The sequence below is a fragment of the Pithys albifrons genome, chromosome Z (assembly GCF_047495875.1).
Source record: "Pithys albifrons albifrons isolate INPA30051 chromosome Z, PitAlb_v1, whole genome shotgun sequence".
Taxonomy (NCBI): Eukaryota; Metazoa; Chordata; class Aves; order Passeriformes; family Thamnophilidae; genus Pithys; species Pithys albifrons.
Window position 1 is genome coordinate 41,546,109 of NC_092497.1, and position 19,040 is coordinate 41,565,148.

General features: G+C 37.3%; 1 protein-coding gene across 3 annotated transcripts in view; it reads left to right on the top strand.

Annotated features, from left to right (window-relative positions):
* SUSD1 (sushi domain containing 1) overlaps nucleotides 1-17,983 on the top strand; it is a 50,087-nt gene extending 32,104 nt beyond the window's left edge. The window contains exons 12-16 of one of the 3 annotated variants that reach the window (XM_071580632.1): nucleotides 6,222-6,315; nucleotides 7,387-7,642; nucleotides 11,909-11,948; nucleotides 14,942-15,035; nucleotides 17,784-17,983. In XM_071580632.1, coding sequence (XP_071436733.1) covers nucleotides 6,222-6,315; nucleotides 7,387-7,642; nucleotides 11,909-11,948; nucleotides 14,942-15,035; nucleotides 17,784-17,919 — 620 coding nt within the window. In that variant the 3' untranslated portion in view covers nucleotides 17,920-17,983. Of the gene's footprint in view, nucleotides 1-6,221; nucleotides 6,316-7,386; nucleotides 7,643-11,908; nucleotides 11,949-14,941; nucleotides 15,036-17,783 lie in introns of those variants that run through there. The other 2 variants (XM_071580633.1, XM_071580634.1) reach the window with 2 other exon arrangements.
* Nucleotides 17,984-19,040: the final 1,057 nt, after the last annotated feature.

Consider the following 19,040-nt stretch of genomic DNA (forward strand, 5'->3'; position numbering starts at 1 on the left):
CCAACTGCCTCCCTGTCAGTTTTGTGGCTGTGAATGACTCTTGTGGCGTGGTGGCAGGGCCCTTGCCAGATTGTTAAAGACTGAGAGCTGCCAGCTGAGGTGCCCTAAACACGTCTCCTTGCTTTCCTCTTCCTTCCTTGCCTGGAATCATTTTACTTCAAGGACATCCTGGCCCTTGGGAGAGCTTTGCCTAAGAGAAAAGACTATTTGTGCAGCAGAGTTCAGTCTCTCACAGAGCAGGAGCCAAACCCGCAGGAGGCCAAGCACATCACTGCAAGCAGAGCTGCGCTTGGCTGTGACACAGCACAGGGCACTAGTTCCATTTTTACTGTCTGCCTCAGTGAATTCATACCTTTCTGATGATGAACAGGATGTGTGACATGCAGTCACAGATCAGGAAAACAAAGGCCCCAGTCAGCAAAGGGAATCACAAGGGGGATTTTCAGAACTGATCAGTCTTCAAAGAAGATTTAAATTATTCTTTTCTCTAGCTATGGTCTTCATTTATTCATCGTCATTCCTTCCTTCCACTGTTTATGTAATGTCGTTCTTCAAGACAAAAATCTCTTTTTACCCTGTACATATTTTAATATGTACAGTAAACTGAATTACTCTCCAGACCCTAATACAAATGCTAAACAACTTTTGTATCAATATTTCTACCGTATTTTTTCTTTTAATTTAGCAGCAGTTGTTTTGACTTTTTTGTTTTGAAATTCAGTGAAAACCTTTTGGACATAAAGCCCTCAAATAACTGAAAGAAATCCTTTGTTTGCAGGAAATTAAGATAATGAAAATGGTCTTATTTCAGCAAAGGTTTGGTTTAGTTAAAACCTGGTCTTAAGAGGAGTCTTTGATTTGATTTCTCTGAATTGTCAGGGTCATTGAAGAGTTGCCATGTGTTTTTGGCTGTTGTCATTCAATTCCAGTATTATTTTTAAAGCTTTATCATTACAATAAAATGATGAAGGGAAGTTTTAAAGAGGGCTATACTGTCACCAAGCAAAGGTTTTTCAATAAGGTATGTTCAGTTTAATAGGTGTTATTTATATCATATACTGTGTGGGATATAAATGGATTTATGCATTCATTTTTTATGTGACTGTGTATAGGAAACTTAGAGCCTTTCTCTTACCTGCATTATAAACCCAAAGGTAAGTAGCACAGTGTTGTCTCAGAGTTACTGCTTCAGAGATGTACAAAAGGTCATGTGACAGGAAAGGCATTAAATATTTCTGTTACCACTTCAGGAGAATGTCATAAAAGTCACACATTCCTTTATTGCAACTTTTTACTTGTGCAGTCCTGAGATTGCAGCAGTAAACAGTATAGGCATCAACCAGAGCTTTCAATAAGAAGTAAACAGCTAATTTGCAGGATTAAATTAAAAATTACAGGTGAAATACTTTTGATGTAACTAATAGTGAACTGCTTCCAATATGCTAACTTTTTCTGAAGAGTATGATTTCAGTATCATGTAGTGAAGCATGCCTTTTGGTCCAGCTTTGAGGTGTGTGATGTTTCTCCATGCTGTTGCAGTGGTGGGCACTTCTTGTCATGTACCTTCTTTCCTGTGGCTTGCCCTCAGTTTCAGAGAGAGAATTCTTACTGTACAAAATAGCCTGTATGTGAAATGTTCGTATTATCAACATAGCACTGCTGTGGCAAGGAAGTGCTTAGAGTGGGACTACCTCTGGAAATACCTGTGTTTCTTACTATGTTCTTCCCTGTCTTCCTTGTGCTGCTACAGATATGTTAGTCCATTCTGCTGATGTAGAGTTAAAAAAATTAACTCTTTAAGAAAGGCAAGGGGCTAACAGCACCTGAACTTGCTTTCTTCTCATAGCCCACCTAGTACAAGCCTATGGCATTCCCCCTTTTCCTTTACCTGTTCTACGTGGTGTTAAGTCAGTTTTTTTACTGTGTATATTTTAAAATCTGGTAATAATGATGACCTCCCAGCAGACTATTAAAATTTTATTTTTAAGTGTTGCAATTTTGAAAATATTCGTCTTTCATTTAAAAAGTCTTTCTGAGCAAATACTACCTATGGAATAACTCCTTCAGATTTTATTTTCTGACCACTGAAGCAAAAATGAAATCTATTGCTTTTGATTATTATTATCACTCCTTACATTGTTGCAAACTGTTCACTTTTCTTATTAAGAAAAGGCAGATTGCTTTCTGTGTATGTAATGTTTGTAATAAATAGTATTTCTTACTAGAAATTAAATATGGCAAAAGACTCCAACTTTTAATACCAAGTGTTTTTTTCAAATTTTGCTCTGTTACCCGTTTACTGGGGCTGTTAGTGCTGAATTGCTGTTTATTTTCATGATTTGCATTTCCCTGCCAAAGTATAGGAAACTAAAAAGTAATGGTTATGACCCTAGCCAGCATATTTTTGTCCTATTTCCCCTTGTGCTGTTTATCTGCAAAAATGATGCAACACTTTTGCATGCAATGCAAATTCTGGCTGGCATTAAAGAAGAAATTTCCAAGTTTTTTCTTGGAAATTGGAAAATTATTAAGAGAAATTAATAATAGTCTCTCTTGGTGATGCCAAACGCCAAAGGAAAGGAAGACTGGAGAACTATATCAGATGAATCTACCCTGACAGATGTATCTTCCTGTCACTCTGTCTATTGACAATGTCTGTGCTGAAGAGCCTCTGAATTCGACAGAGAATTTATGGCTCTTAAATTCTGTTTACTTAAGTTTGCAATGGGCAAAGAACATGAAGATTGGCTGTCAAACATTATTTGTTCACTTATTTGTTGAGATAGAAATTCTGTCTGTACATATTACAATATCTGCAGTTGCAGATATATTGAAGAGACCCAAAGCAAAGACCATGTCCTATTCTTGCAGGCAGCAATGCAATATACCTCATTAACTCAGAAAATCCTCTGAAAGGATTTTTTGCCCTATCTCTACTAGAGGGAAACAAGGCACTGTAGAACATTAGTGATTTCACAGAATCAAAAAATATCCTAAGTTGGAAAGGATCCCCAAAGGTCATCAAAGTCCAGCCCCTGACCCTGCACAGGCAGCCCTAAGAATCACACTCCATGTGCCTAAGAGCATTGTCCAAATGCTTCTTGAACTCTGTCATGTTTGGGGCTGTGACCACTTCCCTGGGAGCCTGTTCCAGTGTCCAGCCACCCTCTGGGTGAAGAACCTTTTTCTAATAGCCAACCTAAACCTCCCCTGACACTGCTTCAGGTCATTCCCTCTAGTTCTTTCACTGGTCACCACAGGGAAGAGATGAGTGTCTGCCTCTTTGCTTTCCCTCATGAGGAAGCTGTCATCATCATGGCTAGGCTTTGTGAACAAAGATTTGAGAAGGGCACTACCCACGCTTGCTGCAAGCGTGCTGGTGGCTAAAAAGGCCGATACGGGATAGGCAGGTCCGGTCACAAAAGGCACAGCAAAACATCTCTTTAGGTGATATTGGTGAGGAACGGTTATTTCTGCGTTGTCTTTTTATCTCAAGACTGACTCTGTGTGCATTCTCAAAGGCAGCGTCAGCGTCGTGAGTGGTGTGTCTCCATGAATCCCTTTTGGAGGCCAGAGTGGACCATTGATGGCAGTCAATATGGCCAAGGCTGAGGTATTGTTTCAGGGAGTCCTTGTATCTCTTCTTCGGGGCTCCTCTCTTGCGGCAGCTGGTGGCGAGTTCACCATAGAGCACAGTCTTCGGGAGGCAGTGAGTGATCCTCCATCCTGGAGATGTGCCCTGCCCAGCACATCTGCGTTCTCATCAGCATGGCCTCGATACTGCTGACCCCTGCCTGTTCAAGAACAGACACATTGGTCACGTAATCAGACCAGTGGATGTTTAGGATTGAATGGAGGCAGCGCTGATGGAAGCATTTGAGAAGCCACAGGTGGTGGTGATAGGTGACCCATGATTCAGATCCATATAAAAGAGTAGACAGAACAATGGCTCTGTAGACACTGATCTTTGTACTTTTCTTCAGGTGTTTATTGGACCAGACTCTTTTATGGAGTTTTCCAAAGGCTCTGTATGCCTTTGCTAGCCTGTTGTCTATCTCTTTGTCGATCTTACCATCTGAGGAAATACTTCCCAGATAGGTGAACTGCTGGACTGACGTAATCTCTGAATTGCCTATGGTGATGTGGGGATGATGGAAGACTTCCTGAGGTGCAGGTTGGTAGAGAACTTCTGTCTTCTTCAAGCTGACTTCCAGCCCAAAAAAGCTCAGCTGCAGACTGCTATATAAATCTTACTTCAATCCTAAACATTTGTAGCTGGTTTCTTCCCTGGTAGTTCACTCATAGCCTGGTTTTGAAAAGAACCTGGTAAAGGGAACTAACAAAGCAATTTTTTTTTTATAGGTAAGCTTTCAGGCGGTTTTCTTGAGTGTAATTTTTGTCAAGAGTAAGGTATGGGTTTTTCTTGCTAGGGATGCTTGTATGACCTGTTAGCTTTATTTTGGGCATACTGTGCTTAAGTTGTATGCCTTCCTGTGTTTCATCTGAACAAAACAGAGATCATGCAAGCTTTCAAATTTCCTCTTCATAGTTTACAAAACATATGAACGAATGATTTTTTTTCCCTTATCTAAGATGATTTCTTCTTTGTCCACATCTTCCTCGTATCCTGTGCACTGTTTTCTCATAGCACTGTTGCACTGATGATTGGGACTTCAAACACTGAAGTGGTGCCTTGAGTACCTTTGATGGTACTATTCTAGTGTTACATAAATCTCTTTCTTATGGTTTTAAGAGCAGCCTTTCTTTTCTTTCTTTCTTTCTGTTGTTATTTTGATGACTAACACTCACTCTGAGATGTACTAATATGCCGTTCCTACTACTCAAAGGAAATCAGAATATTTAGCATAAATTGTTGTTAATAGTCCCAAGTGTATCACCTTGTACTTTATACTGGTGAATTTAATCCTATGTTGCAAAACAATAGTTGTAAAGGTGTTGCAATTCTTCTTGTGTAATGTCTCTCAGTTGCTAACATTGAGCTGCAAAGTTCATCTGTAGACACTGGGATTTTGCACGAGTGATTGTTACCAAAATGCCAGACTTAGTATTCCCTTTTAGTCTTGAAAGAACTGCACTAATAACCTTACTGCACCACAGTACTTCTGCTTTCAACATGATGTATTTTTCTAGCTCCCTATATAGCAGTTATTTACTCTCTTGACAGCTTTTCTAACAAGCCTCACTTTCTCCTGTAAAACCAATGTCTAAGCTTCAGACATACCTGCACCTATCTGTGTTCCAGCTGTTTGAAAAATCCATGCATCTCAGCAAGATTTTGCTTGATGTAGCTTAACTTTGGCAACTCTGAATCCGTTTTCTTTTGTTTTTCTTCATGACATTGATTATTCTTTCTAGCTCTGAGATCTTCGTTTTCTGTGTGTAAGCACTGCATTTCTTACTCTTTAGTCAGTTATCACATCAGCAGCCTCATACACTGGTGTTCACAAAGCCTAGCCATGTCTGTAAATATCTGTGCAAGCTCTTTCAGACTTCTGTGCTAGATATTATCTGTGCTTCACACTATGCCCCCTTGATTGTGCACACTGAAGCTCTTTTCATCTTTGCTTTTAGGCTGGTGGTGGTAATTTCTGTATCAATGTGCAGCTGTCATCATTGCCACTGACTTTAAAGGCAGAAGTATTTGTTTGGTGTTGGTCTTGATTCAAATTCCCACTAAACCAGATGAGAGCTCTGTACCCATATTGGAATGCAATTTAAAGGCCTGGATATTGCTAACTGACTATGAGCAGTAACTAAGGAAGTTGCCTTCTTGCAAGTACTTTTGGTGCTACTAAATTCTCCCTTTTTATACCATTTTATTTCTTGCAGTGGGCTCTGTGCCCAGTTTCATATTTTTTCTTCTCCTGACAATTTCAGACAGTCTAATAAATAATACCGGTTCTTCCAACAAAACTTTCCTGTCTCATTTCTCTGTAGTCTACCATAATTTTTGGGTCTCTCTCTTTTTCCCAGTTAGCAGATATACTTCTGTACAGGGTTTTGACTTGGGACTCCAGGCCATCATGCTTGTATCTGCTCTGTGTTTTACTTGACCAGTTCTCAGTTGCCTGCAGGCTTTAGCTCTCAAGGGTTTAAGACTCAATTAACAAGGAAATTTTGGGGAAAAAACAGCTAAGAACCCTGATGCCCAAAATATTTCTAAAAACTCTCTGAAGTACTGGTATTTGTTTACTTTTTAGATCCCCCTTTCCCAGATGTAGAATTTGTTGCAGTAAAAGGTCCTGCACCTTTGCTCAGACTCCAGAAAGCAGAAGATCAAAATGGACCAATCAGGTTTGTCTGTATTCTCCTCACCCTTCCAGAAAACATTCTGCAGATTTATGTTACTTACAGATTGGAACTCTTTATGAGGGCTGGATTATATTTTTTTAGCAATGGGAGAAAATTTATGCTGTAACTCTCAGTTTCTCCTCCCTTAACAGAGTAATATTTGGCTTCAGACTCTTCCTTGTTTTCTGGAACAAAATGCTTATTCTGATAATTGTGAGTTTCCACGGTTGGCTTTGTGGTTTTGTTTTTCTTTTCCATTTATCCATAGTGAAGTTACAGTAGGTCTTTATTGATGGATCCAAAACCACTTCTACTCATGTGACTTCCAACAAACTCATGCAGCCAGAACCCTTTTTTCCCAAGAGATAGAGGCAATAGTGAATAACATCCTCCTTTATGCATATTCTGAAACAGTGTTTTTATATTAGTTTATTACTACCAAAATATATTTCTAGAGAAAATAGATTTACCCCTTACTAAGAGGTGTTGGTGATAGAAGGAAAAGGTAATAACAATTCAATACTACAATGAAGTAGAAGATATTTGAAAGATAATAATATTTCAGGAAATGACTAGGGTAACAACCGTAATAAATAGTCCTTCTATGGTTTCATATCATAGACTGAACATTGTTTTGAGAGGTCTGAAGACAGATTTCATTTATCTTTTTACCAATCATACTGTCCTCTCTTTCAATAGAAAAAGTCTTGGTTCTGGGAACTTAAAAATAATTTTTAGAGCCAAATATTGTATTATTTCATAGGTGAACTTTGATGAGAGGAGGAGGTAGCCTGAAGTATCTCAATTTTATATTCTTCTGAATAAAAATAAACATGTAACATTAATGTGGATGTGATGAGGAGATCCAGCTCTAAGATGTGCATGCAGTGTTTTTGTTCGAAATGCAGTGGCACACACACACAGAGAAATATTTTAGTATAAGAAATGTTCATACTGGTGATTGATAATAAAAAACAGTTATGAGTTTACAAATAGAAAAGAAAATATGAATTAATGAATGTCTGAAGTTTGCTTAAGTAAGGGCTAATGTTTACCTTTTCTGTTTCACTCTAGTTTTTATCAAGTGATTGTGCTTCCTCTGGGTTTGCAAAGCACTTTTATTTGTGACTCCTTTGCTGCTGCAACTTTCTTTAGTAACACCACTGATGTTAAAGGATATGTGGCAGCTGAATTTCGGGCCAAGGATGTTGCTGATAACATGTCAATTGCTCTTGGAGACAGACATTACTACGGGAAGTTTTATAATGCTCCTTTAAAGCTGGGAGAAGAGTATTGTGTTTTTTTGAGAATAATAAGTGAGTGGAATAAGGTAATGGATGTTTTAAACTCTCTTCTTTACGCCTGTTATATGAAATGATGCTGGGGAAAATGAGGAAAATTTTAGAATGTTATATTTTTTATGATGCTCCAAGGTTCTATTAGCTGACAGAATTAGATTACATCTGAAGCTCTTTAAATATCTCTTGTAATTCCTTACAGATATTTATGTCATTGTAATGCTGAAGTAACTGTGGATGCCAAAAGACAGTGGAAAATTGCAAAAAATGAAAGGCTGTCGCTGCCCTCAGCAACTGAGGGTGTCTTTATTGGGGCCAAATTTAATGAAACAGATTAGTATGAGAACTGGAAAGTTACTCATTCACCCATTTTAATTATAAATTGAATGTTTAATAAAACATATTCCAATTCTGCAAATGACATGGAAAAATATGTTGTATCACATGTGTTACCTTCCACGAGGCAATGAATATCAACTCCAGCTCCGCTGGGAAACCCTCACGTTAAAAAAATATATTACTAGTATTAATTTCTTTATAATTTTAAAGTAAATAAGCATTTTTAATTAGAAACAAAAACTTTCTAAAATGTACATCTCATCTAGTTTTCCAGTTGTATCTATCTCAGGGTTTTTTTCTAAGTCCCAACAGTAGGAAGTTGTTCTCATATGGAGCAAGTGATATGTGCAATACAGTTTCTGAATGTCAAATATAAAAACTGTACTAAGCAACCCCTAATAAAGAAAAAGACTCACCTAAACAGTACCTCCCCTTGCCACCTGAAAAAAGTTAGTTTTTAGGGCTTTGTGTATACAGCACAAAACAAGGAGGCATACAAAAACCGATCTGTGAGTCATAAATAATTCTCTAAAGTTTTGGAAGCCAACACCCAAATCTCAGAAAATTAAAACAGCTTCTGTTAAGGAACGTAGCTACCTCAGTCCAAAGTGAGTGAAATAAAACAAGTGCATGGAATAAGATGTTTCTGGTATCTCCTGACCTGTGCAACTCATGTTTTGCATAGCATCTACTTTAAAAATAGAGTGGGAAGTTTTTATAGTACAGATGAAGTGTTTTCTGATCATGATACAAGTTGGTTTGTCATAAATTTTAAATTGATTTTGTGAGGGAAAAAGTAGGGAAATGAGACCAGAAGGCATTTCAGTTCATAAATAATGTTAAACTAGCCCAAAATATCGTGGAATTTGGACAATTCCTTTGTTCAGAAAAATTTACTCTGTGGAGCAAGATTTTTAATCAGTCGAATTTATAAAGGTTTTGCCTCTATAAACACCACCAAATACATCCTTGAACTTAGCTGATTTATCCTTGGGTTTTATACATTGGTTTCCCTAGCTCTTTCTCTTTGCTCTTTTCTGACACTGCGATATTTTTCCTTTTGTTACTTATGTGGAGGTTTTTCTTGCATGGAACAGAGCAGATTACTTATCCATCTCTGCCAGCTTGTTTAATAAGCAACTTCTAAATTACATTATTCTTTCTCTCTTATAGATTATTTCCTGATCTTTCATTGCTAACATTTGCAGACTTATTTTCCAGGCCACTGATTTAATGGTTTATTATTACTGTAATTTGTCAAAGAAACTCTTGCTTCCTTCCATTTAGAATGCACTAATTCCTTAGTATACATTTAGTATACAGTATGGCTTTTGTTAGTTGATAGAGTACACAAAGTTACATATAATACTTATGAATCATTATTAGCATAGCAAATACCAAACATCCTTAATTCCCAGCTCTGCTTCTTTGAAACAGAACTTAGACTGGTGCTTCAAAAGTACTGATTTATCTTCTGTTCTTCTCCTCTTGAAATCTGTGCAACTGTTGGTATTAAAAGGTTAAAAAAAATCAGAATTATGAATTGAGTGTTGTTGGATTTTGAGAATTTCTGACAATCTGATTACTGAAGTAACTGAATTTGGATTCAAGTGTTAATACTTAAAAGTCTTCCTTTAAAAATTTGATTGACCCTCAATTATTAATGCTTTTAAATCAGCATTTCTGTAGTGTCTTTTGTTTGTTAAATTTCCATTTGAATACAGACAAATTAGAAATATATGTCAGAGACTGCTAAATAATGTTCTCATTATTGACTTCCATGTTCTGGCCTCCCCTCTGTCTCCAGATCCCTTCACACTGAGAATTTGTATGATAATGCTGCAAAATCATGGCTTGCTTGTAGCTTCTATTGCCATTATTCCTTGATATACCTGACATATTATCATGTTCATTCTTCCATTGTTCAGATTTGGAGAAAGGTGTCTCCTCTGAGGTTTTCGCTTTCTGTTTATTTTTCAAGGTGGAGTATTTAAACCACATATTTCATTTATGCATTTCAGCCAGGATATCCAGAGGTGTTAAAAGGCTGGTCAGATGATTCAAGGAGATCCTTGGGGATGCAGAAGGGAAGCAGTTAGGTAATTAACCTTACTTAAGTGGAACAAATTGTCCACCTGCAAAAAGGTCCTTCTCCATGAGGGATGCTCCTAATTAAATGGCTCAAATGCATCCTTGTCCCTAGTCTAATGTTCTGTGATTACTTTATGAATTCCATGATGTGCAGAAAGCCAAGACTTATAGTAAAGGCAAAACCTAAAAAAGGTGGTTGGAATTTAAACTTATCTGTGATTAGTTTCTTTAGCATAGGTTTTGTTCGGTGTCAGCATCAAAAATCTTGTGCATCTTACAGAATTAAGAGCAGGACTGTGAAAGATGAAGGTAACACAGGCTTTTCAGGTAAAAAAGCTATGTTTGGGTGTTTGTTTGGTTTTATATGTTTGTTTGTGGGTTTTTGTTTTGTTTTAATTGGAATCAAAACAACCCCTACCATGAGAAAAAGCTGTTAAAATTAGCCTGTTACGAATTATCTGAGGAAAGTGTATGTGCATGATAAAATGTTTTTCCTCCAGAACTGTGGAAGGGGTTTCTGTCTTCGGTTTAGCTACCTGTGTTCATCCAGGTTGTAATACATACTAGGAGTTCCATCAGTACTCAAGTATTTAGAGGAATAATTTCATTGATACCTTTCTGGAAAGGTGCTTATTGATCAGAGGAAGTAATTTATAATTTGACTTAGTATAAAGTGCAGAAATGTGAACTTTTCTGCTGCAATGCATGGGACCTCTGTAAGTTCCCTGATAGGCAGGAGGTGACTGATTCTCTGCATAGGAGAGTGTGTCATCAAAGTAGCTAAGTCAAAATGATGGCACTCGTGACAGTGCCTCCAGGAATCTGGCATTCAGTTGAGTTTTTAAACCTTCTCCTTATTCTTTATCCTTCCTCTTCTAAAAGGATTTTCTTTGTCAGTCTTTTGTCTTTTTAATTGAGCTGAAAATTCCTTATAAGTGATAGGTTTAAGAATCAGTGAGATTCCACAGTTCAACATGCAGACATATGAGAGTAAACATACAAATGTGCCTTCATCCTTTTATGCAACTGCTTCAAAATGTAACCTTCTCTTTCATAGAAACATACTGCTATTCAGAGCAGCATAATACACATTTTGCTACAGCATGAAAAATATATGTGTCTATGTATTGTGGGAAAGTCTGTGAAAGTCATTTAGGAGAACAGTGCGTGTAGAAGCACTTCAAAGAGACTTCACAGTACTTACACAATAGACAATACACAATAGAACAGAACTTCTTGTGCATTTATGATTGTGAAGTGCTGGAGGAAAAAGCTCTACATGGACCAAAGCTTACTGTAAAAAAACCCAAAATTGTTTAACAAGTCTGCAAATGCAGACCCCTGATAAACATTTATTCAACTGCTCTGAACATGAACTACTGTAAATATTCTATAAAAATTGTTAGAAATTGCAAAATAAGTTGTCATAACTGAGTAAAACACTATGCAGTATTTGGAAAACATGCCATTAGGTTCTATATTTTAACATATATGTTCTGCATGGAGATAGAGTTAATACAGTATATTCATCCTTATCTTAGCATTCCATAAATTCTGAATCCTTACTGAAAAAATTTCAAAGATCCATCCATGTTACTAATGTGCCAAGATGGCAGGAAGAAAGGAAGAGTAATGAGCTAAAAGTGCCAGTGTTTTATCAAAGCTCTCTCTCTAATATCTTTATAATAATTTTATCTGATCTTTATAATCTTTTCAAGCAAGCTGGAGGTTGCTACCAGGAGAATAACAAACTCTGTTCCCAATATTAGTAGAATACTGTGTATTGTGAATGGCTGATCTCTTACAGGGTATTAGTAATAAGAAATTTCTCTCTTGAGAAACAGTGATTTTTATGTTTTCCCTTTCAGGTAAGAACGCAGTCCTGTGCAGTTTGGGCACAAATTAAAAGTAAGTCAACTTTTCCTTCATTAAGAAAGTAGAAGTTGTCATGTCTTTGCTTGGCAGCATAAATTAATGGTCATTATGACTGTTTCTTCATTTGCCATTAATGATCTGTTGACTTTGAGACTGAAAAGGTTTGAGACAGAAAATTTGACTTCTCTTCAGTATTCCATTCTAATGGATTCCTCAGTCCATTCTAAAATGGATTCTCTTGTTTCTCCCTGGTTTTCAGTCTTGTTGTTTCTGTACCTCACATCCAAATCTTTACAGCAATTTTTGTGCACACAGGATTTGAAGCACAAAAATTGTGAAATTTAGAAGCCTATTTTAAAATAGCTCTGCATTGGCTTAAAGATTAAAAAACCCCCCACAAATAACAACAAAAAAGAAACCAAACGAAAACACCTACAAGAAAACAAAACTGAAAATAAAAACCACAAAAAACCCCAAAGCAAAACCAACCAACCAGCCAAAAACTCCACAACATTTTCTAATGTTTGAAAACCACATTATTTATTTTGGAACGTTCATGTGGTCCTTGGGGAACTAAATAATTTCATGATCTTAAAAAAAGATACCATGCAATGAAAATGAATGAAAAATATGGCTAATTTTTGTGCTTTTAAGGGCAGTTTCTTAAAAATATAGTGGCATAATTTTAAAAAAAGTCAATTTCTTAGCATGGTTTTATTAACTTTCTTACTATAAAATGTTTCCAGTTTACTTCAGAGGAGTTTAGAATCCACTAGAGATGAAGTTTCCTCCTTTACACAGTGATTGAAAGTACTTTCAACCCATCTCACGTTTCATCAAAAGGCAAATTTTTGCCTCTTCCAACAAAGAAAGCAGCATGACTGGAGTCTCTAACGAACTCTAAATTCCGCTTTTGAGTTGAAAATCTATTGAATTTGAGTTAGGAAATGCAGTAACACTGATGAGTGAGGCAGTGCGTTGGATTGATAACAAATTGTGTGTTGCATGGAGTGCTTGAGGTGTATTTCCTCCACTGGTCACAAAACCCACATCTGGTTATTGCTGTTGTTGTTTTTCTGGTGGCAACAGTGTGTTTATTTCTGTATTTTCTTTATTTAATTACTCCTGTGACCTGATGAATGTACTGCCACACTTAGAATGTAATGTAGGCAGTTTTTGGTTGTGAAGATCCTGCTAAGGTCAAGGATTCCGTAGGTTTGAGGGTTCTGTTGCTAGGACTGTATAGGCAGAGCTGTATAATAACTCTGGAAAGACAGAAAAATTCCCTCTTAAGAATTTATTATTTATCAGCTCATAGAGCATTATCAGAGGCTGTCTTACAAATAGGTGGATTTTGGTTTTGGGATTAAAAGAGTAGACATTGGAAGATGGGAGTAGGACAGGTTAGGCCTTTGGCTTTCTGCTGTAAATGAATTTGCCTTTATAGTGAATGTAATTCTAGCTAACAGTGTCCTTTGCCTGGTGTACTTCTGCAGTTGGAGAGGTTAAGTGTGCTTTTGGCTTGCTGAATCCTTTGAGAAGTGTTTCTTGATTCAGCTTGTGTAAATTAAATCTAAACCAAACAGGCCTGTTTCAGATGCCATCTAGCTAAAGCTACACATTGTGTGACAGGTCATTGTCATAAGGAGTGGTACAAAGCTGTGTTAAAAGTGCACTTTGTCACAAATAATTAAAATGAAGTTGGAGGGTTTTTCATTAAATACACCCTACAAGGTATTTAGTCATTTTTGTGAGGGCTGACATCTTCTCTAGAGATGCCTATCTTGCTTATGGAAACTGGTCTTACAGTGTCATAAGGACAGGTATATCTTTTACCAAAAATGAACATGCTCATAAGTTGAACTGATTTTCCTTGTCCCTATATGAAATTCTTTATTTTGACAGACTCATGGTAAGTCTACAGGTGAGAGGTGCTGCAGAGATACAAACCTCGCTTCACTGAGCAATGTTAGGCAAGGATAGTAAACTGGTCAGATTCTCCTTAGAATTCTGGATTATTTTTATGCTTCACATCAATTGTTGAGAGTGTTTCTCACTGAAAATTGAGAGTGGTGAATGCCCATCCAGTTTTGTTCCTGTATATTCAGATGAGCCCCAAAGAGTTCCATTTAAGTAATAGAATTTGCTTGCCTCATATTGAGCTCTTGGATTCTCAGCATGGGCATATACAGTAATTTCACCAAGGAAGTGCCATTTTTGTGTGAATTCAATCTCGTGCTAAAACATTGAATAGTCATACTTGAAAGATTTAACAGCAAGTAGAGTTGTGGAATCTAGCAGGGATGAGATTGAGTATCCTAGATGTCTGTGGTAAATCCAGTAAGAAACAGGTAACCTTTGATTAATGCTGGAGAAACAGAGATGACTTGAGTTTCTATTTTATCAAGTTACTTTCTACAGTAGTTCTTAGTAATTCTGTTTTTGACAGCAAATCACTGTAAGCTTTCTGTTCCTGTGTACTTTCTGGTATTATGGACTTGTCTAAGGCTATCATTGCCATATTTAGCTCTATTCTGTCACTTGACCCCAAAAATCCCCAACAAGACAAAAAAGTAAAAACCATTAGAACAATGGGGAAGAGAAATCATGTTAGAACAATGGGGAAGAGAAATCATGCCCAGTTCATAAAAATTTTGACGGAGATGGCCTAAGCCATTTAATAAGGCACTAGGATTTTCTGCCACTAGAGATCACCTGGGCATTTGATGAGTGGGGAAAATGTTGATGTTGCTTCTCTGAATTTAAAAAAAAAAAGAAATAAAAAGACAGGCAACTGAGGGATGGAGAAGGATAATCATTTTTGAGAAATACACCATTTAATCTTTCTTCTTCAAGCCTATGATAACAGCTAGACAGTCAGCTTCATTACTGCTTGACTGAGCAGTAAGTCGAGCTTCTGAATTTTGTTACTATTCTTCAACTACGAGCAGACTTAGTTGTTCAGTCACTACTCTGAAGCTATAGTATTTAGTTTGTTTGTTTGAATTGTTTGATATTTCTTTCAGATTTACCACCCACTCCACAATACATGACTGCTGTTGGATTAGGGTCAGTGGCTGCTGTCTGCCTCATACTGTTCCTGTCATTCTTAGCTGCACGGTATGTCTTATTAACTCCAGTTCTCTAGTCATCCACCACAAGGCTTATACATGGTTTTCTTTTCAGATAATTTAGTTTAGGCATCTCAGGTGGGTATTATCAAGAGTACTTTCAGTGGCCATTAATGCTTTCCATTCCTTGAACTGATGTTCTCTCTATCTCTACAATCTCTGGCCAAACATCTGAAAAGCATGAGACTTGTCTTAATAAAGGAAGGATTCAAGGCAGTGAGTAGCACCAGAACTGTAGTTCAGATTTGTTGTGATTTAATGGGAACTAAATAAATGGAGTTTATGTGCTGTTGGAATATTTATGTACTTTGGTTATGTACAAAACCTACTTTTAGTCTTCCCAGCTTTATTCAAAAGGCATAAAAGGATTGTTTTTCAGTAGTGGTTGTTCTGTAGCTGAATGCCATGATAAAAACATGCTAGAAATTTTAAAGATACATATTTATGTTTCGTGATCCTTCGAGCAGGGTCAATAACTTTGTAATTGTCTTTCTTTCCAAGTAAAACAAATATGTAGTTGTTGACGTCTATGTACATGTAAAATCTCTTCACTAAAAAATAAACTTTTGTTGTCATTTTAATATGCTTATCTCTAAGAATAGTCCTCTGACTTATGATCCCTGAGAGAGGTCAGGAGCCTCTGGCTTGGAGGCTGTGAACTACAGCATTGATTGGTTAAGCTGCTTATTTTGCATTCAGAAACAGAAGAAGTTAGTCATATACACGGCTGAAGAAAGTAGGCTTACTCTGATTCTTTGTCGTTGTCTAAATTTCAAATCAGTTTGTGCAATGAAAGTTCCAAATAGAAGGTTCCATGAAGTCCTTTTTTTAGTTTAAGTATTAAAGAAAGGGGTCTCAGGCTTCACTTGCCAGTAGCATGCAGTGGTAAACTTGAGCTTGCAGTCTTGATTGTCTCTGGGGTTTTGAAAACAATGTCAGAGTTAGATTTGATATTTGAGCAAGAAGGGGCTATAGTTGTCTTGGTTTCTAAACGAGCCCTCTGGCCTTACTATTGCAGGAGGAAGGGCTTCCCTGGGCTGTCAGTTATTTCAGTTTCTCTGGTGAAAATGTGACAGAGAGATATTAGTACCTTTAAAAACTATATCAAATCAATTAGTTTTGTAGTGATAGGATAGCAATTAAGAACACAGGCAGTATAGGAGGAGTCATGTATGAGTACGGGCTATTTGAGAATGAGTGTAGAGAAGATAGGCTCCTTTCAGTTATCTTTTAAAAGGAGTGAGAGCAGGTGAAATCCTTAACAAGCTGGGTATATTGGGTACGTTTCACAGGGGTAAGGCTATAGTGTGATGTGTTTTGGGGGACAAGGATTTAATAATTCAACAAGTGTCTTTTAGGCCCTTGATCCCACGTACAGAGAAATTCTTGAATTCACTCACCTGTTCTAGGGAACATCATACAAAACCTTTGACAGAAACTAAAACTGCCCCATCTCAGTAATAGGCAGGGAAGGGAAAACTCAGATGTCAGTTGTGATAAGACCCTTGACAGTGCTTACAAGAAGTATCTATCTGTAATATTTATACATAACAAATACTCTTTTAGTTGTAATTAACCATCAGTTTAATGCTTTTCTGAGTAAAAATACGATTTGAAAAAACTCAAACATTTGAAGTCAGCCTTCTGCGCTGTTCAGTTGTAAAATCATGGTCATGTTTCAGACACTGTACTCCAAGGTAGACGTGGCCTAGTAGGAGAAAGAGGCGGAGGAATGTAACAAGAGACACCTGAGATCTATCCGATCCATCTTCAAGCAGGGCAGTCTACTGGCAGGTTGCTTAGCCTGGCAGAGAATACTGCAAAGAAGCATGATGTACAAATATACAAAATGCCATTAGAGAAAAGCCAACTTCCTCATGTTCATAGTGCCTGGGGTACATGTACCACACATTGGCAGAGCACCCATGTGCTTCTGAACTGTACGAGAGGGAGGCATGAGAACAGATTCCTGTGAATGCAGCTTCTGGGTGGTCTGCAAGGGCAAGTTAAACAAACTTGTCAGTAATGACACAGCTACAGCTGATCCTGCCATGGTGTCAGGTGAATGGTCTCAGATTATTTCTTGAGTTCCCTATAAGCTTCTGTCACAAAGAGTCACTGTATTCAAGTGCTCACCAGCTTGCCACATGTCTGTGGCCTCGGGGATTATGTTACTGCAATGGCTCAAATTGTGAATTCCCACCAGCATGGCTGCTGACAGCAGTTTCAACTGTTCCTCAGTGAAGAAAAGTCTGAGACTGGATTCACAAAGTGAAGTCTGACTCTGATTTCCTTGGGTTTTTTGGTGTTTTTATTTTATTATTTAAAAAAATATGTTGTCCCATAGTTGCTGCTATTAAAGTGGCTCCTCACTCACACACCTTGCTCCATTCCTCTCAGTTCTTTGCTTTCTTTTATATGTAATGCCCATTCATATGCATAAAGACAGTGTCAGAACTTTAGATTTCCGATGATCTGCACTGGGCACGAGGGCTGTTGATGGCAAGGTTAACATTGGTCAGGTAGCCATCAGGTAAACCTATGGAAATGCTTCCTACCCATCTCAAGCTGGCTGTAATGTTCAGAATTTATATCAGCATCATGGATCTTTGAAAAACTTAGAAACTGTCATATATCCCATTAATATGGGAGATACAAGTTATCTGTCAGGTCCATGCTTGAGTAGTGAATGGTTTGTAAGTATTTTTTTTAACTGGAATTCTTTCTCTTTCTCCAGCTCTTATCTCCACAGCACAGTGCGTCCCCCACCTGCTGCTGTAGCCTGCGAGGCTGTACATTTATCTGCTACAATAGGCATGGCACAAGCAGGGGTTACATCATCACTCCTAGAGACTGAAAATGTCTCTCTTTGATGGGTTATCCCTTGAAGTCAGCATAAAGAAAATGTACTCTTATCACTGCCAGCGTCTGTCAAGTATGGACCTATCTGTCACATATGTACTATAGCATGGACAGTTGAAACATGTTTGTCACTGGAAGTGAGATATTTATTGTCTTCCCTGATTCCAGATGGTGTGGGGTGTAAAGACAAACCTACCCTCATAAACAGGTTTGTGTCAGAGACATTATCATGCACCTTGTGTTTGGCCACAGGCTTTCAGCTATTCCAGCTCATGAGTGCCTGATAATTAGTGCTTGTATTGTTCTTCATTACATGAGTAATCCCGTGATCCAATTGAGACTGTCTCAGGATTAAATGCTACTTTAGATTCCTTCGGACACATAAAGAGACCCATTATGAGAGAAAATACAGACCTACCTTTATATGAGATAAAGTGCCTATTGCATTTCCAAGTATAAGAGTAGAACATCTTGTCCATCACTTATAAGTAATGGTACGTCAGTAACATGTGCTCTTGCTGGTCATGAAATTGTCACATGTAAATAGTCAGCAAAAGATGTTTTTCAGAGATACTGAAATCACTGCTTATAGCAATTAGCAATAATTGTGAATAATATACCAATTGATAAAACAGCAGTTTTCCAAAAAGTTGAGTAGCTTTAATGGCATCTGAAACTAATTAAAGGAAGGACCTACCTGTGTTAAGTGCAGTTTTTTAGTCTCTGTTCTGTAATTACTGCTGAGTAAAGCCATTAAATCATTGTCTGGTTAATGGGCTGGTGTGTAATATCTGGTTAGAATCAATAAACCATTTTCCTGTAAGAAAGAATGAAGAGGGTTTGATTACTTCCACTCGTGTTCAGAAGTTGCTTTGATGTATGTTAGCAAAATCATTCTGTTAACTGATAAAGAAGAAAGAGTTTTGTTTTTTACTCAGTTTTTTGATTTTTTTCAAGTTATATTTTGTGTTTTACCACTGTAAATATATGCTACCCATTTTTGGAATTATAAGTGATTCTGATTCCCACTGGTTTTATAGTTTTAGATATTCTATCTCTTTAGGCTGTGTAATTAATTTTTTTGTGTTTAAACTGTAACAGCAAGTTTCATACATGGTAGCAGAGAGGAATT